The 19,942-nt window shown below is 45.4% G+C and overlaps 1 protein-coding gene across 8 annotated transcripts in view; it reads left to right on the top strand.

The window, feature by feature from the left end:
• The window catches only part of LEKR1 (leucine, glutamate and lysine rich 1), a 159,988-nt gene that overhangs the window by 35,933 nt on the left and 104,113 nt on the right, over positions 1–19,942 (top strand). The window contains exon 1 of one of the 8 annotated variants that reach the window (XM_089780812.1): positions 11,096–11,301. The exons of the other annotated variants lie outside the window; for them this stretch is intronic. Within the exon in view, the coding sequence (XP_089636938.1) occupies positions 11,222–11,301 (80 nt within the window). The 5' untranslated portion in view covers positions 11,096–11,221. Of the gene's footprint in view, positions 1–11,095; positions 11,302–19,942 lie in introns of those variants that run through there. 8 annotated transcript variants of the gene reach the window in all.

Here is a 19,942-nt window from a genome sequence, read left to right as displayed (position 1 = left end):
TAAGCAGGTAATCTAATTTACATGCCCATTCAGATGGGTAGTCCTCATAAACATCAAAGCATTAATTCCTAAGTAACTTCAAGAAATATTTATCTTTCAATTAAACATCAGACCTGAGTCAGCAGTTACGTATTCAGGACACAGAAGTCATGGCTCCTATAGTGAGATCTGTTAGATGGCTACTTAGTTATCACTACATAAATTCACCAAATTTTTCATCCAATTTTAGTTAGTCTGATTGCTCGGCTTAACTAAGGGTATGTCTGTACAATGCCATGCCAAGGCTAGCCTACCTTAGCATGTTGAATCTAGCTACTGTGGGTTATAGTAACAATAGAGAAGTGCAGTGCAGGCTTCAACACAGGCAGTACAAGCCCAGTAAGGACTAATGGTATATACGTGGCTCGTTAGTCGTTAGCCTATTCTGAAGCGCAAACTGTTCTATATTTCCTGCTATTGTAACAAGTGCTAGGTAGATTCAGGATAGCTTGAGTAAGCTAGTCTATGTATGTTTTGCTCTGTATACATACTCTTGGTCTAATCTTAGTCATGAAGGGTAGGTCTATGGTATGGGACAAGGTCCATTTAATATACACAACTACGGCTATGTTAATTATGTAGCTGAAGTCGAAGTACCTTAACTGGAATTTTGATGCTGTCCACACTGCAGGAAGTCAAAGTGAGAACATTCTCTCTTTGAGTTCTCTTACTCCTTATTGAAGCAGGACTACAGGCATCAACTGGAAAGCCCATCCAGTTTGAATTAGCTGTCTTTACTAGACCTACTAATTTGAACCCTGGAAGATTGACTAGCTTTGATCATTCTCTGTAGTGTAGACATACCATAAGACTGCTCTCTAAATTATATCAGCTGCTAGTAGCCAAAAGAATCAATATAGCAGCCGGGGTTCAGCCAATTGTAAAAGAGACCTTGTACTTTCCTTGTGCTCCAACCAAGCACTCTACTGCAACAAGAAGGTGATGGTAGCTGTTAAGCCACTTGGTTTATCTTCCTAGGACCAATTTTATCAGCCTTATGCCATCACAGCAGTGCAAATCACTGGTATGCAGAATCGGGGCCAAGCAACTTTTAGGTGAATTAAATAAATGTTGGAGTTCATGGGAGAAGAACAATACCATGTAGGTTAGAGTAACACATAGATTTTTAAAATCAGAAGCAACCACTGTGATAATCTAGTCTGACCTCTTGCATAACTCAGACCATAGGAGTTTCCTTTTCTTAATTCCTGCATCAGGTTCAATAACTTGGCTTTAATAGAACCTGTTTGCTTGAAGAACATTCAATCTTGATTTTAAAATTTCCAGTGATGAAGAATCCATCAAAACTCTTGGTAAATTTATTCCAATGATTAATTAAACTTACTGTTTTCTTCTTCAATGCTAGTGTGGTAAAATTCATACACATTGTGGTCAGAGAGAAGTAAGACGGGAGGTGAGAACTCACTATATGACACTGATCTGGTTACTATGCTTCACCAGCCATTGTTTGTGATTGAGTGGTTTGAACTATTTTACCTTAGACTCGACTTCATATCAGATCTGGAATCATTTCACAGCTACTTCTCAGCTTGAATGGTGGAAGATTCCTACTGCTTTAATGGTGACTTGCAACATTTTTTTAAATTGTTCACTTCTTCAGCTTAAGAGACTACTGGGCTATGAAGAGCTACGTCTGATTTATTTATTTGTGTCAAAACACTTGTTTTCATTATTTTTTAATTTAAAAAATATTGGGTCTGGCCTCTTCTCACAGAAACACAAGAATGAGGGGCCCATCCTATTGTGACCTCACTGCTGTTTGTATGCCAAGCACTTGCAAAGAGAATTCTCCTTTCTTATCCTCTCTCAACATATTGCTACATTGTCTTGGCTATAGATATCATACTGCTGCCTCTCACCACAAAGCATGAGAAGGACAAAACTCAGAGTATTAGCAACCCCGGAAATATGTGCCTGTTTTACAGAAAACGAAGTTTCATCAACTGAGGCGAAAGGAGTATGTTCAAAAGATGCAATTCAGGCCTGGTCTATACCTGAAACTTAGCTAGATCTAGCTTCACACTTGGGGTGTGAAAATTCACATCCTGAGCAATGTAGTTAAGATGACCGTAGTCCTGGTATAGACACAATTATGTCAACAGAAGAATTCTTTTGTTGTCTTAGCTACCACCCTTTGAGGGGAAAGTTTTATTACAGCAGAGTATGGATTTACTACAGCTTCTGAAGCTATAGCAATTGTCTACACTACAGTGGCATAGCTGTTGTGCTGCAGCAGCACTTGTCATGTAGACATAGCCCTTGGAAGACAGAAAAATCTGCTTGTCTGGTGCTAGATAGAGGAGGAAGTAAAACAGATTAAATACATGACACGCAGAGAAAGACAAATGTAAATGGCCTTCTAAAGTAATGCCACCGTAGGTATAATTGTTTTTTTGCATTGCGCTAGGGAGAAAGAGTCAGTCAGTGAAACTGTTCTTTGAGAGTTTACTTTAGAGTGAGGGAAATGTAGTTTGCTTTTTTTAAAACGTCTCAGAGGGGTAGCCGTGTTAGTCTGCAACTTAAAAAAACAAGGAGTGGTCCTGTAGCACCTAATGCCTGGTCTACACTAGGATCTTAGTCCGAAATAACCACCCCAAGTTTGAATTTGTAAGCAGTGAGTCCACACTACCAATCCCATTATTCCAAAATAAGAGGCCATGGAATTTGAACTCTGTATTCCTGCTTTTCATGAGAAATAATGCTAATTCCGAACTTGTAAATCCAAAATAATGTTAGCGTCCATGCTCTGGTGTTGCTAATGCAAACTAATTGGCCTCCAGGAGGCCTCCCGCAGCTTCCCAGAGTGCTTCCTGGGGCTCTTGAGTCAGAGGTAGCACGTCCGCATTAACAGAGCCTACCTTGGATTATTTTCAATGCTTCCCTGTAGTTAGGACATGGAAGTGTGAATTTGTTAAATTGGGAGTCCTTAAGTCGAATTTAGTCAGTCAGACTAACGTGTGTGTGTGTGTGTGTGTGTGTGTGTGTGTGTGTGTGTGTGTGTAGCATCATGAGCTTGGGGGGCACAACCTGAAGAAGTTTGTTGTGGTCACGAAAGCTCGTGTAATTATATATATATATTTTGTTAGTTTCTAAGGCAGTGGTCCCCAACCTTTAGAGCCTCCCGGGCGCCCGGGAGCGGGGCCACTCACGCGACAGGCACCCGGGGGGCAGGACCACTCATGCGCCGGGCGCCCGGGGGCGGGGCCGTGCATCCTGGGGCACGCCAGGGGCGGGGATGCCCTTGCACCTGGTGCTGGCATGTGCCCCGGGGCTGGGGCCGCCCAAGCGCCTTGTGCTGTGGGCCCGGGGCCGGGGCCGCCGCGCGCCTGGGGCCGGCACCGGCGCCGCGCGCCTGCATGTGCCCCGGGGCTGGGTCTGCCCGAGCGCTGCTCACCAGGCGCCGGTGCGTGTTGCGCACCTGGGGCCGGTGCCTCCAGTGCGCCATGCGCCGGGGGCGGGGCTGGCCCAGGCTGTCAGCGGGTGCACACAAATGCCTCGGCGGGTGCCATGGCGCCCGTGGGCACCGCGTTGGGGACCACTGCTCTAAGGGTACGACTACACGGCAATGTTATTTTGAAATAACTTTACCAGTGTCTACACAGCCAAACTGCAATTTTGAAATTAAATCGAAATAGCAGAGGGCTTATTTTGACATTGGTAAACCTCATTCCACGAGGAATAGCACCAATTTCGAAATTGCTATTTCGAAATAAGTGTTGTATAGACGCTTATTTCGATATAGGGGGCCTTCAGCCATTCCCAGGGTGCCCTGGTGGCCCCTTTGGGCACAACCAAGAAAATTCCTCTCCCTCCCCCACTCCCCAGAGCCCTTAAAGGGGTAGACTCTGGCCACAGTGCCTGTGCCAGCTCCAAGCCTGCCAGCCCAGAGCCAGCAGTCGCTGCACCTGACTCAGTGGCCCCAGCATGAAACAGGCAGCCAGTGCCAGCCAGCTCTCCACTACTCCCCAGGACCAGTCTGCTAGGTCCCAGGAGCCTGCCAGGGGCCAGAAAAGGCAGGTGCCTGCCTGGTTCAATGAGGAGATCAGGGACCTAATTCAGGTATGGGGGGGTGCCTCCAACGCCCATGCTGTCCACACTAAATGGAGGAATGCAACCTTCTGCAGGCGGACGGCTGCCAGCCTGGCCGCCAAAGGCCACATGCGAACCCAGGAGCAGGTTCACATGAGAATAAAGGAGCTGCGACAGGCGTATGCCAGGGCCACAGGGGGAAGTTCCCAACCAGGGGCAGACCCAGACCGCTGCCCCTATTTTAATGCTGTGGACTGCATTCTGGGGGGCAGGACGGTCTGTGCCCCCCAGGTGGTCCTCAACTCTGGGGCAGAGCTTGCCGCCTCCTGCTGCTCCAGCCCCTGCTGCCTCCCCAGCTACCACTCCTGCTCCAACTACTTCTTCTTTTCCTGTTTCTTCTTCCCCACCCTTCCCATACCCCCAGGGATGCCGAGGCCCCCGCATCCACGGTGCTGGGAGACAGTTGGGCCAGCGAGACCCCCAACCCTGAGCTTCTCCTCACCCTTCTTTCCCTTGCCTCCCCCTGCCAGCTCCCTCCTCCCTGGTTTCCCCCTCCCCTCTCCCATCCTCCTTCCTCTCCTCTCCCACCTTCTTTCCCCAGTCTCACCTCAGTTTCATTCTCCTCCCACCCCAGTTTTGTTCAATAAACAGGCTTTGTTGTAATGAACACATGTGTCTTTTATTGTACAGAAGGAAGGGGGGGTTAGGAAGGGATAAGTAGAAGGATGTGAGGGAGGAATGAGGCACAAGCCCCCACTGGGGCACACCAGGGAGACCTACTGCCTGCCAGGCTTGCAACAACAGATCCAGGAGAAGCATTAGAGTGCCCAGGGCGAATCTGGCTCCATGCTGCAGAGTACTGTGGTGTCCTGAGTGAGGGCAACCAGAGCACGCAGAGAAAAAAATACTTTGCTGTCCAGCAAGCAGGGAAACCTTAGAACCGGCTGCCCAGAGGGGTCCCTTTAAGCACAGGTCTCCGATACCTTGTGTGGCTGTTGCCTGAGGCTAACTCCTGACCTGATGCCCTGCAGAACCGGTTCCAGACAGCCTTAAATGCGATTCAGCATCCTATCAGTGTGGATGCGCTATTTCAAAAAGCATTTTGAGACATGCAGAAGAGTGTCTTTATTTTGTTATTTGATACACATATGTAAGAAGGGATGGAATTTAACAATAGTAGATGTTTGCATTTGCTTCATATTTCCCTGTGTTATTCAATGGGGACCCAAGGTAAAAGTTTGTTACTGCACACTGAGATCACCCAGAATTCATCCATATAGAGCTCTAGGAGACTTTCCTACATATACTCTGCAATCCTCTGCCGAAGGTTCCTTGGTGGAGATGCTTTGTTTCTTCCCCCATTGTAGGAAACTTTTTGTGCCAGTCGCAAGTTATTTCTGGAAAGCAACATACAGGTGAGCAGCATATACACAAGTTCTGAAGCTACATGCATGCAGGAAATGCACCCTGGCATCTTCTGTTACCTTCAATAATGTGATTTCAGCTTAAATCACCCCCCCCCCCCCCATGGAAAAAGGGCCAGTATTCCGAACAATTTCTCCAGGCACTTGTACTGATCACACCCAGACTCTTTGTCCCATCATACAACTCCTCTCCACCTTCCTCCCCCAGGCTGTATTCACTATGTTTAGTGCTCTAGCCAAGTTGTTTGCTTGCCAAAGGAAAATGAGAAAGAAGTGTATGTAACTTTTATGATTCAAGACTGTGAGTACACACATGATACCGACTCCTATGTATTTTTTTCTTTTGCAGATGTACCCTTGAAAGGCGGCTCTTACACATTGCTGGTGCACCTCAGTCAGATAAGGAGGCAAACAAGAAGTCAGAAGGTCCTGTTTTGAGAATTGCTGCCATCGTCAGATCATGCCAGTGGCAAGCACAAAGTATGGAGAGAGACAGTAAATGAGAAAGTACATATGGATAGCCAGGGGAGAAGACAGTCTCAGGAGAGGAGAATAAAGTTCATGGAGAATCAATCAGAGAAGCATGGTCTCTGATTGTGCTGCAGGTGGAACAGATGCATGACAGACTCCCCCTAGCCCCTACAACCCCTACAACTGTTTTCCTTTCCCTCCCAAACTCCTGCTGAACATTCCAATCCTCCTACTCTTTTGGTCTAGAAAAAAGTCCACCATGGGGATTGCAGAAATGTGAATGTGCAGGACCATACACTATGATGTGCAGGACATACAATATGATGGGGATTTATTTAGCTACAACTTCTCAAGAGAGAGATCTTGGAGTCATTGTGGATAGTTCTCTGAAATCATCCACTCAGGCTATGTCTAGACTGCAAGCCTCTTTCGAAAGAGGCTCTTTCGAAAGATACTTTCGAAAGAGCCTCTTTCGAAAGAGAGCATCTAGACTGCACGCGGAATTTCGAAAAAGCAAGCCGCTTTTTCGAAAGAAAGCACCCAGTGAGTCTGGATGCTCTCTTTCTAAAAAGCCTGTTTGCTTTCAAGAACGCCTTCTTTCGAAAGAGCACTTTCGAAAGAAGGCGTTCTTCCTCGTGGAATTAGGTTTACCACCGTCGAAAGAAAAGCCGCGTTCTTTCGATTTAATTTCGAAAGAACGCGGCAGCAGTCTAGACGCAGGTGAAGTTTTTTCGAAAAAAGGCTACTTTTTTCGAAAAAAACCCCGAGTCTGGACACAGCCTCAGTGTGTAGCAGCAGTCAAAAAAGCAAATAGAATGTTAGGAATAATTTAAAAAGGGAAAGAAAATAAGGCAGAGAATATCTTATTGCCTCTATATAAAACCATGGTACGCCCACATCTTGAATACTGTGTACAGATGTACTCGCCTCATCTCAAGAAAGTTATATTGGCATTGGAAGAGGTTCAGAAAAGGGAAGCAAAAATGATTAGGAGTTTGGAACAGGTCCCATATGATGAGATTAAAAAGACTTGGACTTTTTAGCTTAGAAAAGAGGAGACTCAGGGTGGATATGATAGAAGTCTATAAAATCATGACTGGTGTGGAAAAAGTGAATAAGGAAAAATTATTTACTTATTCTCACAATATAAGAACTAGGGGTTCTTCGAGTGGTCCCTGTGGGTGCTCCACTCTTGGTGTCGGGACCAATACCAGCGCTGCGGCTCGGAGAGCTGTCATAGCCATGCTTTACCGGACCGCACATGTGCGGCTTCTCTGCAGTGCCGTTCGCGCCTTTGATCAGTTGCGCGTGGTCCAGTAACTGATCAGTTCCTCTCAACTGCCTCCAGTCGCGGCCGGAGCTCCCTTTGTTCTTCTAGTTTCTCTTTGAAGAGAATGATCTTAGTTTATTTCCATCTGTAAATAGTTAGAAGTTTCTTGTTAGTTGTGTTCCTGTTCTTAATTTCTCTCTTGTTTTTTTAAAAAAAAAAAAAAGAATTTTTCTCTTCAGAATTATTTAGGAAGCCTCTACGGCTAATCGTAAAAAAAAAAAAAAGAAAAAAAACCCTGAAACTGACATCAAAACAAGCAACAGAAGACGGGGACTAAACGGAGTGTCGTCACTCAGCCACCTTTACCGGCCCCTTGACAATGCCGGTGTTCACTGGTTTTAAGAAGTGTTCGCTCTGCCGTGAAGCCATGCTGGTTTCATGGCCGTGAAGCCATGAGGCTTGCATTCGGTGCCTGGGCGAATCACACGTTCCACAGAAGTGCACCTGCTGCTGCAAGCTCATGACCAGAACTCGGAGGGAGCAGAAAATGAGGCTCAAAATGCTAATGTTTGGCAAGGCATTGCAACCTGATAGCATGCCTGCCACAGCCATTACTAATCCCTCCAATCACAAGCGGAGAGCGGCTTCTCCTGGGCCGGCCGTTTCAAAGGGGTTGAAGCCGTCCCCAACACGCTCCCTTCCGTCAGCAACTTCCAAAAACTCTGCAGCCTCCAAAGTGCCCTCTGCGGGGTCCCAACACTCTGCGGGCCCTAGAACAAGAGGGTTACCATCGCTGCCAAGAGCGTGGGCTGCCTCGGTATCGACATCAGTGCCAGTGCTGAAACTGATGAGCAAGCCAGCACCACCTTCAGCCGCGCCGCCTCTGACAACAGCGCCGGTGCTGCAACTGACAAGCCAGCCGGCACCGGCTTCAGCGGCCCCTGTGGCACGGGAACTTGCTGTGCCAGCCCCAGCACCGGCTGCACTGGCAGCAACACCGGCACCAGGCATACTGCCGGTGCCAGCAACACCACAGCTGCAATTAATCTCCCCAGTGCCAGTCTGCCCTCACTTGGCACCGAGCTCCCCAGTTGCCATGGAAACTGACAGATTCAGCACCTAGAAAAGCACTGGGAAAAACTCATGCAAGAGAGAGGTCTGTCTCTCCAGCTTTTTCTCTGGGACCATCCCCCTTTCCATCAAGGCATCAGCGGTACCTTGGGTATAGTGTTTCTCCCATCCATGTCACATACAGACGATGCAATTATAGAGACACAGTGTATCTAGAAGCACGATGGTCCTGCTCACAATTTCATTCACCCAGATGATCATCGGTTGTGGTAGCCCACTTATGCAGGATAGGGGTGATGATATTCCCATATTTAGGTGATTGTCTTGTCAGGGGCCACACGTATATGGAGGCATGTCAAATGGTAGCAACAGTATCCAAGATATTCTCATCTCTGGGCCTTCTCATAAATGTGAAAAAATCATCACTCTCAGGATCTGATCTTTATAGGAGCACGACTCGACTCAAATGTGGAACATGCTTACCTACCAAGGGAACATTTTGCAGCAATCCAGGATCTTGTACACACTCTGACGCATGCGCCAGCGATTCCCACACGCATTTGTTTACAACTAATGGGCCACATGGCTGCCTCCACCATCATGGTACAAAACGCAAGGTTACATTTTCACTGCCTCCAACATTGATTAGCCACGATTTACATTCCAGCAAAACACAGCATTCACAGACCAGTAGTGGTACCGCACCACGTATGAGTCCCTTCAGTGGTGGACCAAGCCAAACAACCTCTTGGCAGGCATTATGTTCCATCACCCACAACCTACAAAGCAAATAACCACAGATGCTTCTCTTACCGGCTGGGGAGCACACATGGGAAGCCTTAAGGTCCAAGGTTGCTGGTCTACACAGAAAATGCTATTGCATATCAATGTGCTCGAGTTACAGGCAGTACGACATGCTTGCAAACATTTTCAGCCTCAGATAAGGAATATGATGACCAGAGTCCTAATGGGCAACATTGCAACCATGTTTTACATCAACAGGCAGGGAGGCACCTGATCTCATTCTCTCTGCGTCGAGAGCATCCGGTTATGGAACTGGTGTATCCACAACACTGTTTTAACAGCCTCCTATTTACCAGGTGCCGACAACTCGATAGCGGACTCACTCAGCAGACGTTTTCCCCACAATCATGAGTAGGAGATCCGCACAGACATTGTAAATAATATATTTGCCTGGTGGGGGTTTCTGACAATAGATTTGTTTGCAACAGAAAACAACACGAAGTGTCCCACCTATTGTTCCAGAGCGGGAATAGGACGTCACTCATTGGGGGATGCTTTCCTTCTCCACTGGGGAAGGTTGCTGTTGTACTCTTTTCCCCCAGTGGTTCTAATACCCAATATCCTTGAGAAGATCAATATGGAATTGGCTTGAGTAATTCTTAGAGCCCCAGCATGGGCTCGCCAACTCTGGTATTCAATGCTCCACCAAATATTGATAAGGGCACCATACACCCTACCTCTTCTCCTGACCAGGACAACGGATCGATGAGCCACCCGAGATCCTACACCTCATGGCATGGATGCTGGTTGGTTTAACTATTCCGAACAACTCTGTTCACAACGGGTCAAGTAAGTGTTAATGCATAGTAGAAAAGAATCTATATGAGCGACGTATATAGCTAAATGGACCAGATTCCAGGCATGGCATGCGAGCAATAATCTAGACCCTCACTCTGCAACCTTAGCTCACATACTGGCTTACATCCTACGGCTCCTTGACAATGGACTGGCAATAGCTTCTTTACGGGTGCATTTAGCAGCAATTAGTGCTTTCCACTGTATGGATGAGCGTTTTTCTTTATTTGCTCACCCCACTACAAAAAGGTTTCTGAAAGGGCTCACAATCCTCAATCCACCTCAGAGGCTGCTGCCTCCCTCGTGGAATCTGGACTTAGTTTTGGAAGCTTTGACTTGCCCCCCCCTTTGAATTCCTAACCACAATTCCACTACACGTACTTACCATCAAGCTTTTGTTTCTTTTAGCCCTTACCTCAGTTCATAGAGTAAGTGAAATAGCGGCCTTCATGGCTTCGCCCCCTTATACAATCTTTTCTAAAGAATCAGTAACACTGAGATCCCACCCAGCATTTATTCCAAAGGTCTCTTCTGATTTTCACATCAATGAACTGGTTGTCCTGCCTTGCTTCTTCCCTAAACCCCATACCTCAATGCAAGAAGCAACGCTGCACACACTCAACGTAAGGAGAGCTTTGACATTTTACATCGACGGAACACGGGACTTTAGGAAAACGGACCGTTTGATAGTATAATTAGCAGACCGTTCAAAGGGTCAACCATTGACTTCTCAGAGCATTTTGAGACTGGTAGTTTCATGCATAACGATGTGTCATTCTATACGTAACAAACCTTTACTGTATCCTCCTAAGGCCCATTCCACCAGAACAGTGTCTACTACTACGGCCTTTCTGAGAGGAGTCCCATTTTGTGACATTTGCAGGGCAACAACATGGTCATTTAACGTCACCTTTATGAAGCACTATGCTATAGTTGATCATTTTGCTTCAGGCTCCGTGGTGGCTATGACAGTAATCACAAATCTTAATTCTGGAGCCCTCTGGCAGTTTGGGTACTGCTCTGAAGTCACCAAGAGCGGAGCACCCATGGGGACCACTCGAAGAAGAAGTTACTCACCCTGTGAAGTAACAATGGTTCTTCGAGATGTGTCCCTGTGGGTTCTCCACGACCCGCCCTCCTCCCCACTCTGGAATTGTTTTTTCTTTTTCAGATGAGCGGGTCAGAGGAACTGAGTGGTTGCCGGACTGCGCATGGCTGATCAAAGGCGCGAACAGCATTGCAGAGAAGCCACACATGCGTGGTCCGGCGAAGCACAGCTCTAACAGCTCTCCAAGCCATGGCACCGGGACAGGACCCGGCACCAAGAGTGGAGCACCCACGGAGACACATCTCAAAGAACCATCATTATTTCATAGGGTGAGTAACTTCTTCTCACAAAACGAAATTAATAGGCAGTAAGTTTAAAACAAACAAAAAGAAGTTTTTCTTCATTCAGCGCACAGTCAACCTGTGGAACTTCTTGCCAGAGGATGTTGTGGAGACTAGGACTTTAACAGGGTTAAAAAAAAAGAGCTAGATAGATTCATGGAGGTTAGGTCCATAAATGGCTATTAGCCAGGATGGGTAGGAATAGTGTCCCTAGCCTCTGTTTTTCTGGAAATGAATGACAGGAGAGGGATCACGTGATGATGATGACCATTAATCAGCTGTCAAAGACTGTGACTTTGAGTAATGCACAGGAAATAGATGAGTTTGCAGCAATGGAATTCCCTAACTGCAATGGGACAATAAATAGGTACTGTAGTGGGGTGGAGTGGCCACCCACTGAGCCACAGGCGGAGAAACCCCTCTGGGAGCAATTTTGGGCCCCAGTCTAGCCCCGCCCCCTCACCTGACCAGAAGCTAAGGGGCGGGGCTAGGACTATAAGAAGATTGCCGGGGAGCTCAGTCAGGGCCCAGCCTCTGAAGGAGACGGAGGCCTGTCCAGAGCTCCTGCCTGGGGAGGCTGAGACCTGGCTTAGGCCTCCCTCAGCTGCCTCCCCAAAGGTCAGCCAAGGCTTCCCTGCCAGGGCTACAGAGGCCTGGCCAAGCCAGCCAGCAGAACTACCCGTGGATCCAGAGGACTGGCCCGAGCCGGTGGACCGGCTGGAACCCCGATGGTTGCCGGAACCCCGGGGCCGGACAAGCCCGCGGGACACTGCAGAGCTCCAACCCCTTGACCCCTGGATTGGGCTGGCCAGACCCTGCTGGGACGACACTGCCCTCGACGCCCTGATGGACCTTCTGGAGGTACAGGTACCTGGGAAGGGGGAGACAAGGAATGGCCCAGGGGATAGCACGGGCTGAGAGCAGCCCTCGGCCAGCCAGTTGCCGGCTGGAGCCCTGCTGAGCCAGTCGCAGCCAAACTGCTGCATTCAGGGCCCCTGGGCCGGGGCGCAGGGTAGTGGGTGGGCCTTCGCCCCCCCTGCCACCCTCTAGTCCGGTGGCAGTCTCCCCCTCACCGCTGCTGCGGGTGCACTCCTGGCCTCGCTCCGGAACTAGGAGTTTCTACAGACTTGTGTTTGGTAAACTTATTCCCCAGTGGCCCGGGCCTGAAGCAAAGCTGGGCGCACAAACTATTGCCTCTTAATCCCGACCTGAAGCAAGGTCGGGAATAAACTCACTGCCCTGGACTATTGTAAGGCACAGTAGCGCAGTGAGACAGGCGTATCACCCCGTGCCGGAGACGGGGGTACTGCCTCCTGAAGATCTACCGGCCTATCACAAACCCCCGGAAGGGGGAGGAGCTCAGGCTGTTGTGGGCATTGCCGGAAGGCCGTGTCCTGAAAGGGATCCCGCCACCTTCCGGCAGATCTAATTCCCCGAACCGACGGCAGGTGGCGCTGTGGCGGGGTGGGAGCCCACTACAGGTACACATCCCAATCTTAGTCCCTGACTATTGTACCCCAACGATGGAGTATACCAATGGAAAGGGCTACTTCTCCATGGTATTGCAGGTGCTGTTCTTTCCTTCTGGCTCCCCTCATCAGCTACAGCAGTATCGACTGCAGACTTGATGGAGTGATTGCATTTGGGGCTTGTCTACACTGTAGAGTTAATTTAGGTTTCATTCCCCTACAAAACCTCTTGAATGTTGTGGTACTTTTAATATGAATGCTTGTCATTCAGGAGATGCAGGCTACAACTCATGTTAGCACAACTTGTCAACAGCTAATCCAATCACTGTAGCCCAGGTATAGTTTGGCAGTGTGCCCATTCTTACTCAAGTTAAGTTGAATTGAGAGGAGTTAATTTTTAGAATAATTAAGTTAACTCCAGTGAAGACTGAGAACTAAGGGAATGAGAAGGAGAGGAAATAAGATGTGTAAAGTGTGTGTGTAATATGCATGTCCCATCAGTCTTGATAATTGTAATGTAATCTTCTTGCCCCTGGATTGTCATCTCTTGCTTTTCAGTCTGTGTTAAAATCCTCAGGGCAGGGACTTACACCATAGTTTCAGTATTTGTTTTTAAAGTGCCATTGTGTTAGATCACTGTCAGATCCAAAGAGAAGAAAGTGCTTTATATAACTTAGAAGCGACTCTGCTGGCTGGTTAAGGAGACACATTGATGCAATATACTTCAATGGCGTCTCATATGATCTTTCAACTGCGTCTTTACTTCAGTAGTTCTCTGATCCAGAAATCTGTTGACTTCATTTTTTGAAGGAAAAAATATATAAAAGTACATAAATGCATATTAATCATGGCTGATCTTTAGTTAGTCTGAAAGTTCTGTACCAGAACTGTTTTGAGGTTCCAGCCTTAATCTCCTTAAATCATCTTTAGCAGTAGTTATGGGGAGTAATCTGATTAATCTTAGATGTTGACCCTTTGTATCAGTGCCATTGGTCATCCTCAGTGTCCTCTGAACACAATTATAGAGAACATCTGACAAAAACAATTCTTATAAAATTTTGTTCCTTCTTTTTTAAAGAGGCACTATTAAGCATCAGACTGAAACTCTAGGTTTGGTTTAAAAAATAAATGGGGTAAGGGGAAGTGTTTTATAAAAATGATTATGAAAATCAATCCGTAAAAACTATTACAATGGGGTTGCTTAAATTTGTTCCAGCCTAGCAGGACATGTTTCCCTACAATCCTTGAGACTCAAACACAACAACATTGTGCTCAGGCCTAAGAACCAGAAAGTACAATTGGCTGACTAAAAAATAAATGTGAAATTGACCAATTTGATTTCATTTTCCCTAGCTCAGTGAAATTCGGAGAGCAGGGTAAACTGAACAAATGCAGATAACTTGGATTTTATACATTTTTGGAGTTTCATTTTTGTCAGGTTGACAGAGGTACAGATTTTTTAAATTTGTAAGTACTTATTTTGACAATCTCTATCTAGTAGACATCTGACAGCTATTCAGTTAAACTTTGTACCAAGCTTTACATCATGTTGAATCTCTTCTCTTGCAGACTGGATGACAAAGACATGGCTTTGGGGTTTGATATCCTTAGTTTTTAAATCACAATTACTCTAGCTTTTCAGTAATATTATTTTGGGCAAATACATAGTAGTAGTGGCAAGGAAAACATGTACAAATAAGTTGAACATGAAATTCCCTCTGCGTATGTCTACATAGCAAAGTTATTTCAAAATAACTTTCCTAGTGTCTACACAGCCAAACCACTATTTCAAAATTAAATCGAAATAGCAGAGGGCTTAGTTTGAAATTGGTAAACCTCATTCCAAGGGGAATAGTGCCAATTTCGAAATTGCTATTTTGAAATAAGCACTGTTTAGATACTTATTTTGATATAGGGGGCCTCCAGCCCTTCCCAGGGTGCCCTGCTGGCCACTCTGGGCACAGACAGGAAAACTCCTCTTCCCTGCCTCCCTCCCTCCCCGGAGCCCTTAAAGACATAGAGTCTGGCCACAGTGTCTGTACCAGCTCCAAGCCTGCCAGCTCAGAGCCAGCAGTCACTGCCCCGACCCAGTGGCCCCAAAACATAAGCGAGCAAGCCACTGGCAGCTAGCCCTCCACCGCTCCCCAGGAGCAATCTGCCAGCTTCCAGGAGCCTGCCAGGGCCCGGAGAACGTGGGCGCCTTTCTGGTCCAGGGTGGAGATCATGGACTTTATTCAGGTTTGGGGAGATGCCCCCAATGTCTATGATCTTTGCACTAGATGGGGAAACGTGGCCGTCTATGGCAGAATAGCTGTCAGCCTGGCCAATAAAAGGCCACATGTGAACCCAGGAGCAGGTTTGCATGAAAATTAAGTTGGTCCCCCAACCCTGAGCCTTGAGCTTCCCCTCCCCCTTCTTTCCCTTGCTTCCTCCTTCCTGCTCCCTCCCCCCAGGTTTCCCCTTTCCCTCCCCCACCCTCTCTCTTCCCCTCTCTTGTCTCCTTTCCCCAGTCTCACCAGAGTTTCATTCCTCCCCACCGCCCAGTTTTAAATAAAGAGTTTGTGTTCATGAAAATACATGGATTTTATTTTACATCAGGAAGGGAGTTAGGCAGGGGTAAGTAGAAGGACATGAGGGAGGAATGAGGCACAAGCCCCCAGTGGGGCAGACCAGGGAGGCTCTTAGTGCTCCTCAGGGTAGAAGCTCTCCTGCAGGGCTTCCTGCAGGATACTGACAGCTCCCCGATGGACCTCCCAGATGGCAGCCTGCAGAAAGTGCAGCCAGGCTTGCAGCAACACATCCACGAGAAGCACCAGAGTGCCCAGGAATAGCTTTGGCTCCATGTTGCAGGGTGCTGTGGTGTCCCGAGTGAGGACAACCAGAGCATGCAGAGACAAAATGCTTTGCTGTACCTCATTGAGGTAGGCAAGCAAGCAGGGAAATCTGAGAACCGGCTGTCCAGGGGCTGTCTCTTTAAGCACAGGCCTCAGATAGCCTCAGGCAGCGGCCACACAAAGTAACTCCTGACTTGGTGCCCTGCTGGAACTGTTTCCAACCAGCCTTAAATGCAATTCAAGTCCACTCAGTGTGGATGTGGTATTTTGAAATAGCAAAATGCTATTTCGAAATGCATTTTGTGTGTAGACATGTTACTTCAAAATAAGCTATTTCAAAATTAGATATTTCAAAATAATGTTGTAGTGTAGACATACCCTCTGAGTCTAACTGTTTTCAGACCTTGATAGCTGAAGAACCATAGTAATCACAAATGACACACCATAATTTCTGGATTCTAATCTCCAGAAATTAAAGATTAATCTTTAATTAAGGATTGTCATGTGATGAAACCTTCAGCACATGTCTAATCAAAATTAGCAAACCTCTTTTCCATGCTAGCTTAAAAATATTATTAATATAGGCTATTATTAATTGTAAAAAGTGTTCTTCTTATTTGTCATACTATAATTTAGATCCAAATGCCCCCTTTTGCATATAGGGAAAGACAGAATAAGACAGATGTTAAAAGGGCAGGAAGAGGGTAAGACTTGAAGCAAAACCTGCTGCAGATGTAGAGTTTACAGATCCATTCTGGAGGTAGTTGTTCCTTCGGGTGAACCTGATAGATGTGAGGAAAGTCTTAACTCAAGTATCAGATTTTTTCATATAGAAACATATGCTGTAAATCATGAGGAACCTTTTTTGGCTTGGGGCTACACAGAAAACTCAGTCCAAGTCTGCACACAAATGAGAAGCAAAAACAAAACAAACAAACAAAAAACCCAATAACATGGCCCCTGAAATGAGAGAGAGTGACTAACTGAGGTCAGAGTTAATATTTGGTATTTACATGTGATATGGAGAAATTGAAAGTATATATTTTATGTGGAAAAATTGCAGAATTAAAAATAAACTTGTAGTGGAACTGTGGACTTCTCTGTGATATCTGGATATTAAGATACGAGAGCTAAAACTACTGTGGACATTAATGTTGGTTTAATTAGTTATTTTCTCATTTTTAGTGATTATTGTTGTTGAGAAATGCGCTTGGACATCTTTAATTTTATATTGAGGATTACTTTCCTGGGTATAAATTACTAGAGCGGGAAGAGACCTTGAGAGATCATCGAATCCAGTTCCCTGCCTTCACAGAAGGACCAAGCACTGTCTACATCAGTAGAGACACAGTGCCCACGGGTGCCATGGCGCCCACCGGGGCATTTATTTGCACCCGCCGTATGATCTGGGCCAGCCCCGCCCTCGGTGCGCAGCGCATGCGCGGTGCCACCCCCGGACGCCCGGCGCGTAAGCAGCCCAACCCCCAGGTGCCTGGCAGCCCCAAAAGGTTGGGGACCACTGGTCTAGAACATCCCTGACAGGTATCTGTCTAAACTGCTCTTAAATATCTCCAGATGGAGATTCCACAACTTCCCTAGGCAATTTATTCCAGGGTTTAATCACACTGACAAGAAGTTTTTCCTAATGTCCAATGTAAACTTCCCTTGCTGCAATTTAAGCCCATTACTTCTTGTCCTATCCTCAGAGGCCAAGGAGAACAATTTTTCTCTCTCCTACTTGTAACACTCTTTTAGATACTTGAAAGCTGCTATCATGTCCCCTCTCAGTCTTCTCTTTTCTAAACTAAACAAGCCAAGTTCTTTCAGTCTTCCCTCATAGCTCATGTTTTCTAGACCTTTAATCTTTTTTTTTTTTTTTTTGCTTTTCTCTGGACCTTCTCCAATTTTCCCACATCTTTCTTGAAATGTGGTGCCCAGAACTGAACACAATACTCCATCTGAGGCCTAATCAGCATTGAATAGAGCGGAATAATGACTTCTTGTGTCTTGCTCACAACACTCTGGTAATGCATCCCAGAATCATGTTTGCTTTTTTTGCAACAGTGTCACACCATTGATTCATGTTTAACTTCTGGTGCACTGTGACTCCTAAATCTCTTTCAGCAGTACTCCTTCCTAGACAGTCGCTTCCCATTCTGTATGTGTGAAAGTGATTGTTCCTTCCTAAGTGGAATACTTTGCATTTGTCTTTATTAAATTTCATCCTATTTACATCAGACCATTTCTCTAGTTTGTCCAGATCATTTTGAATTATGACCCTATCCTCCAAAGCACTTGCAACTCCTCCGAGCTTGGTATCATCTGCCAATTTAATAAGTGTACTCTCTATGCCATGATCTAAATCATTGATGAAGATATTGAACAGAACCAGTCCCATAACAGACCCCTTCAGAATCCCACTTGTTATGCCCTTCCAGCATGATTGTGAACCATTAATAACTACTCTCTTAGGCTGTGTCTAACCTACATCCTTTTTCTCGAAAAAGGGATGTAAATTTAGACACTTTGAAATTGCAAATGAAGCCAGGATTGATCTAAAATAAAACCCTTTTTCGAAAGATCCTGTTCTCATTTTTTGAATACAGAATCTTTCGAAAAAGGGTTTTATTTTCAATCGATCCTTGTCTAAATGGCCGTTTTTCTTTTGAAAAGCCCCGTTTAAAAAAACCCACGGCCGCCATTATGCAAATGATGCACGGGTAATTTAAATCCCCTCTTCAGTTGCAATTTCAAAGTGTCTAATTTACATTCCTTTTTTGAGAAAAGGGATGTAGTTTAGACAGTCTGAGAATGGTTATCCAGCCAGTTATGCACCCACCTCATAGTAGGTTGCATTTCCCCAGTTTATTGATATGAAGGTCATGCAAGACGTGTCAAATGCCTTACTAAAGTCTATGTATACCACATCCACCACTTCTCCCTTTTTCACAAGTGTTGATATTCTATCAATGAAAGCTATCATATTGGTCTGATCTGATTTGTTCTTTACAAATCCATGCTGTCTGTTACCTATCACCTTATTATCTTCCAGATGTTTGCAGATGGATTTCTTAATTGCTTGTTCCATTATCTTCCCTGGCACAGAAGTTAAACTGAATGGTCTGTAGTTTCCTGGGTTGTTCTTATTTCCCTTTTTATAGATGGGCACTATATTTGTCCTTTTTCAGTCTTTTGGAATCTCTCCTATCTTCCATGATTTTTCAAAGATAATAGCTAAGGCTCAGATACCTCCTCTATCAGCTCCTTGAGTATTCTAGGATGTGTTTCATCATGCCCTGGTGACTTGCAGACATCTAACTTTTCTAAGTAATTTTTAACTTGTTCTTTCATTTTAACTTCTAAACCTAGCTTATTTCCACTAGCATTCACTATGTTAGGGATCCCATCACCATCCATCTTCTTGATGAAAACTGAAACAAAGAAGTCATTAAGCACCTTGGCCATTTCCAAGTTTCCCGTTGTTGTTTCTCCCTCTTCAATAAGCCTACCTTGTTCTTGGTCTTCTTGCTCCTAATATACTTGTGGAACATCTTCTTGTTACCCTTCATGCCTTGAGCTAAATTTAGCTTGTTTTATGCCTTTGCCTTTCTAATCTTGCCCCTGCATACTTGGAAGAATGCAGCAAGGAATAAAGGAAGAAAAGTTTACATTGTAAACTTGTGTGAAAGACCACCTGTCCATTTTCAGATCCTCTTCTTCACCTGAACTCAGATTTCCTGGATTTTTAATCAGAAAAGAAATATTTCTACATAGTCCAATTTTCTGTGTAGGTTCCAAAAATAATGTATTTGATTTGATTTATGTTGTCACTACCTTGGAAGTTGGACAGGTAAGATAAATGCTACAAAATATCGAGAACTTAACAATAATTTATTTGTAGACAAACATGTTTCCTTACATAAATGAGATCACTTTTGATTATTAAAAGTGCAAGATTTTTAAAAATCCAATTTTCTTGTCACTATAAAAGATATTTGTTTAAATAAAAATAATATACCCCACTTAAGCTTCTCTGTGCTGCAGTGTATGGTTTTGAACACATCAGGTGTACAGTTGTTTGTTTATGAAATTTCTTATACCGTACTAGATTTTAATTTTTAAAAGATAGAAGCATTTGTATAGATATTAGGTTTTGTGAAAATTTGTTCCTGTAAAATACGAATTTGGGGCCAAATGTAACTGACTACATCTCCTGCCCACAATCAGCAGGACATATAATTCACTTCTCTGTGTAGTCATAGACAGTCATAACAATACTACAGAAATAATTCCTAGTCAAGCAAATGCTGGACTCAGAAGTACTTC

Source organism: Pelodiscus sinensis, chromosome 10 (assembly GCF_052426305.1).
Source record: "Pelodiscus sinensis isolate ZL-2025 chromosome 10, ASM5242630v1, whole genome shotgun sequence".
NCBI lineage: Eukaryota > Metazoa > Chordata > Testudines > Trionychidae > Pelodiscus > Pelodiscus sinensis.
Note: the sequence above shows the minus strand (reverse complement) of the source record. Positions and strands in the feature narration are given on the sequence as shown.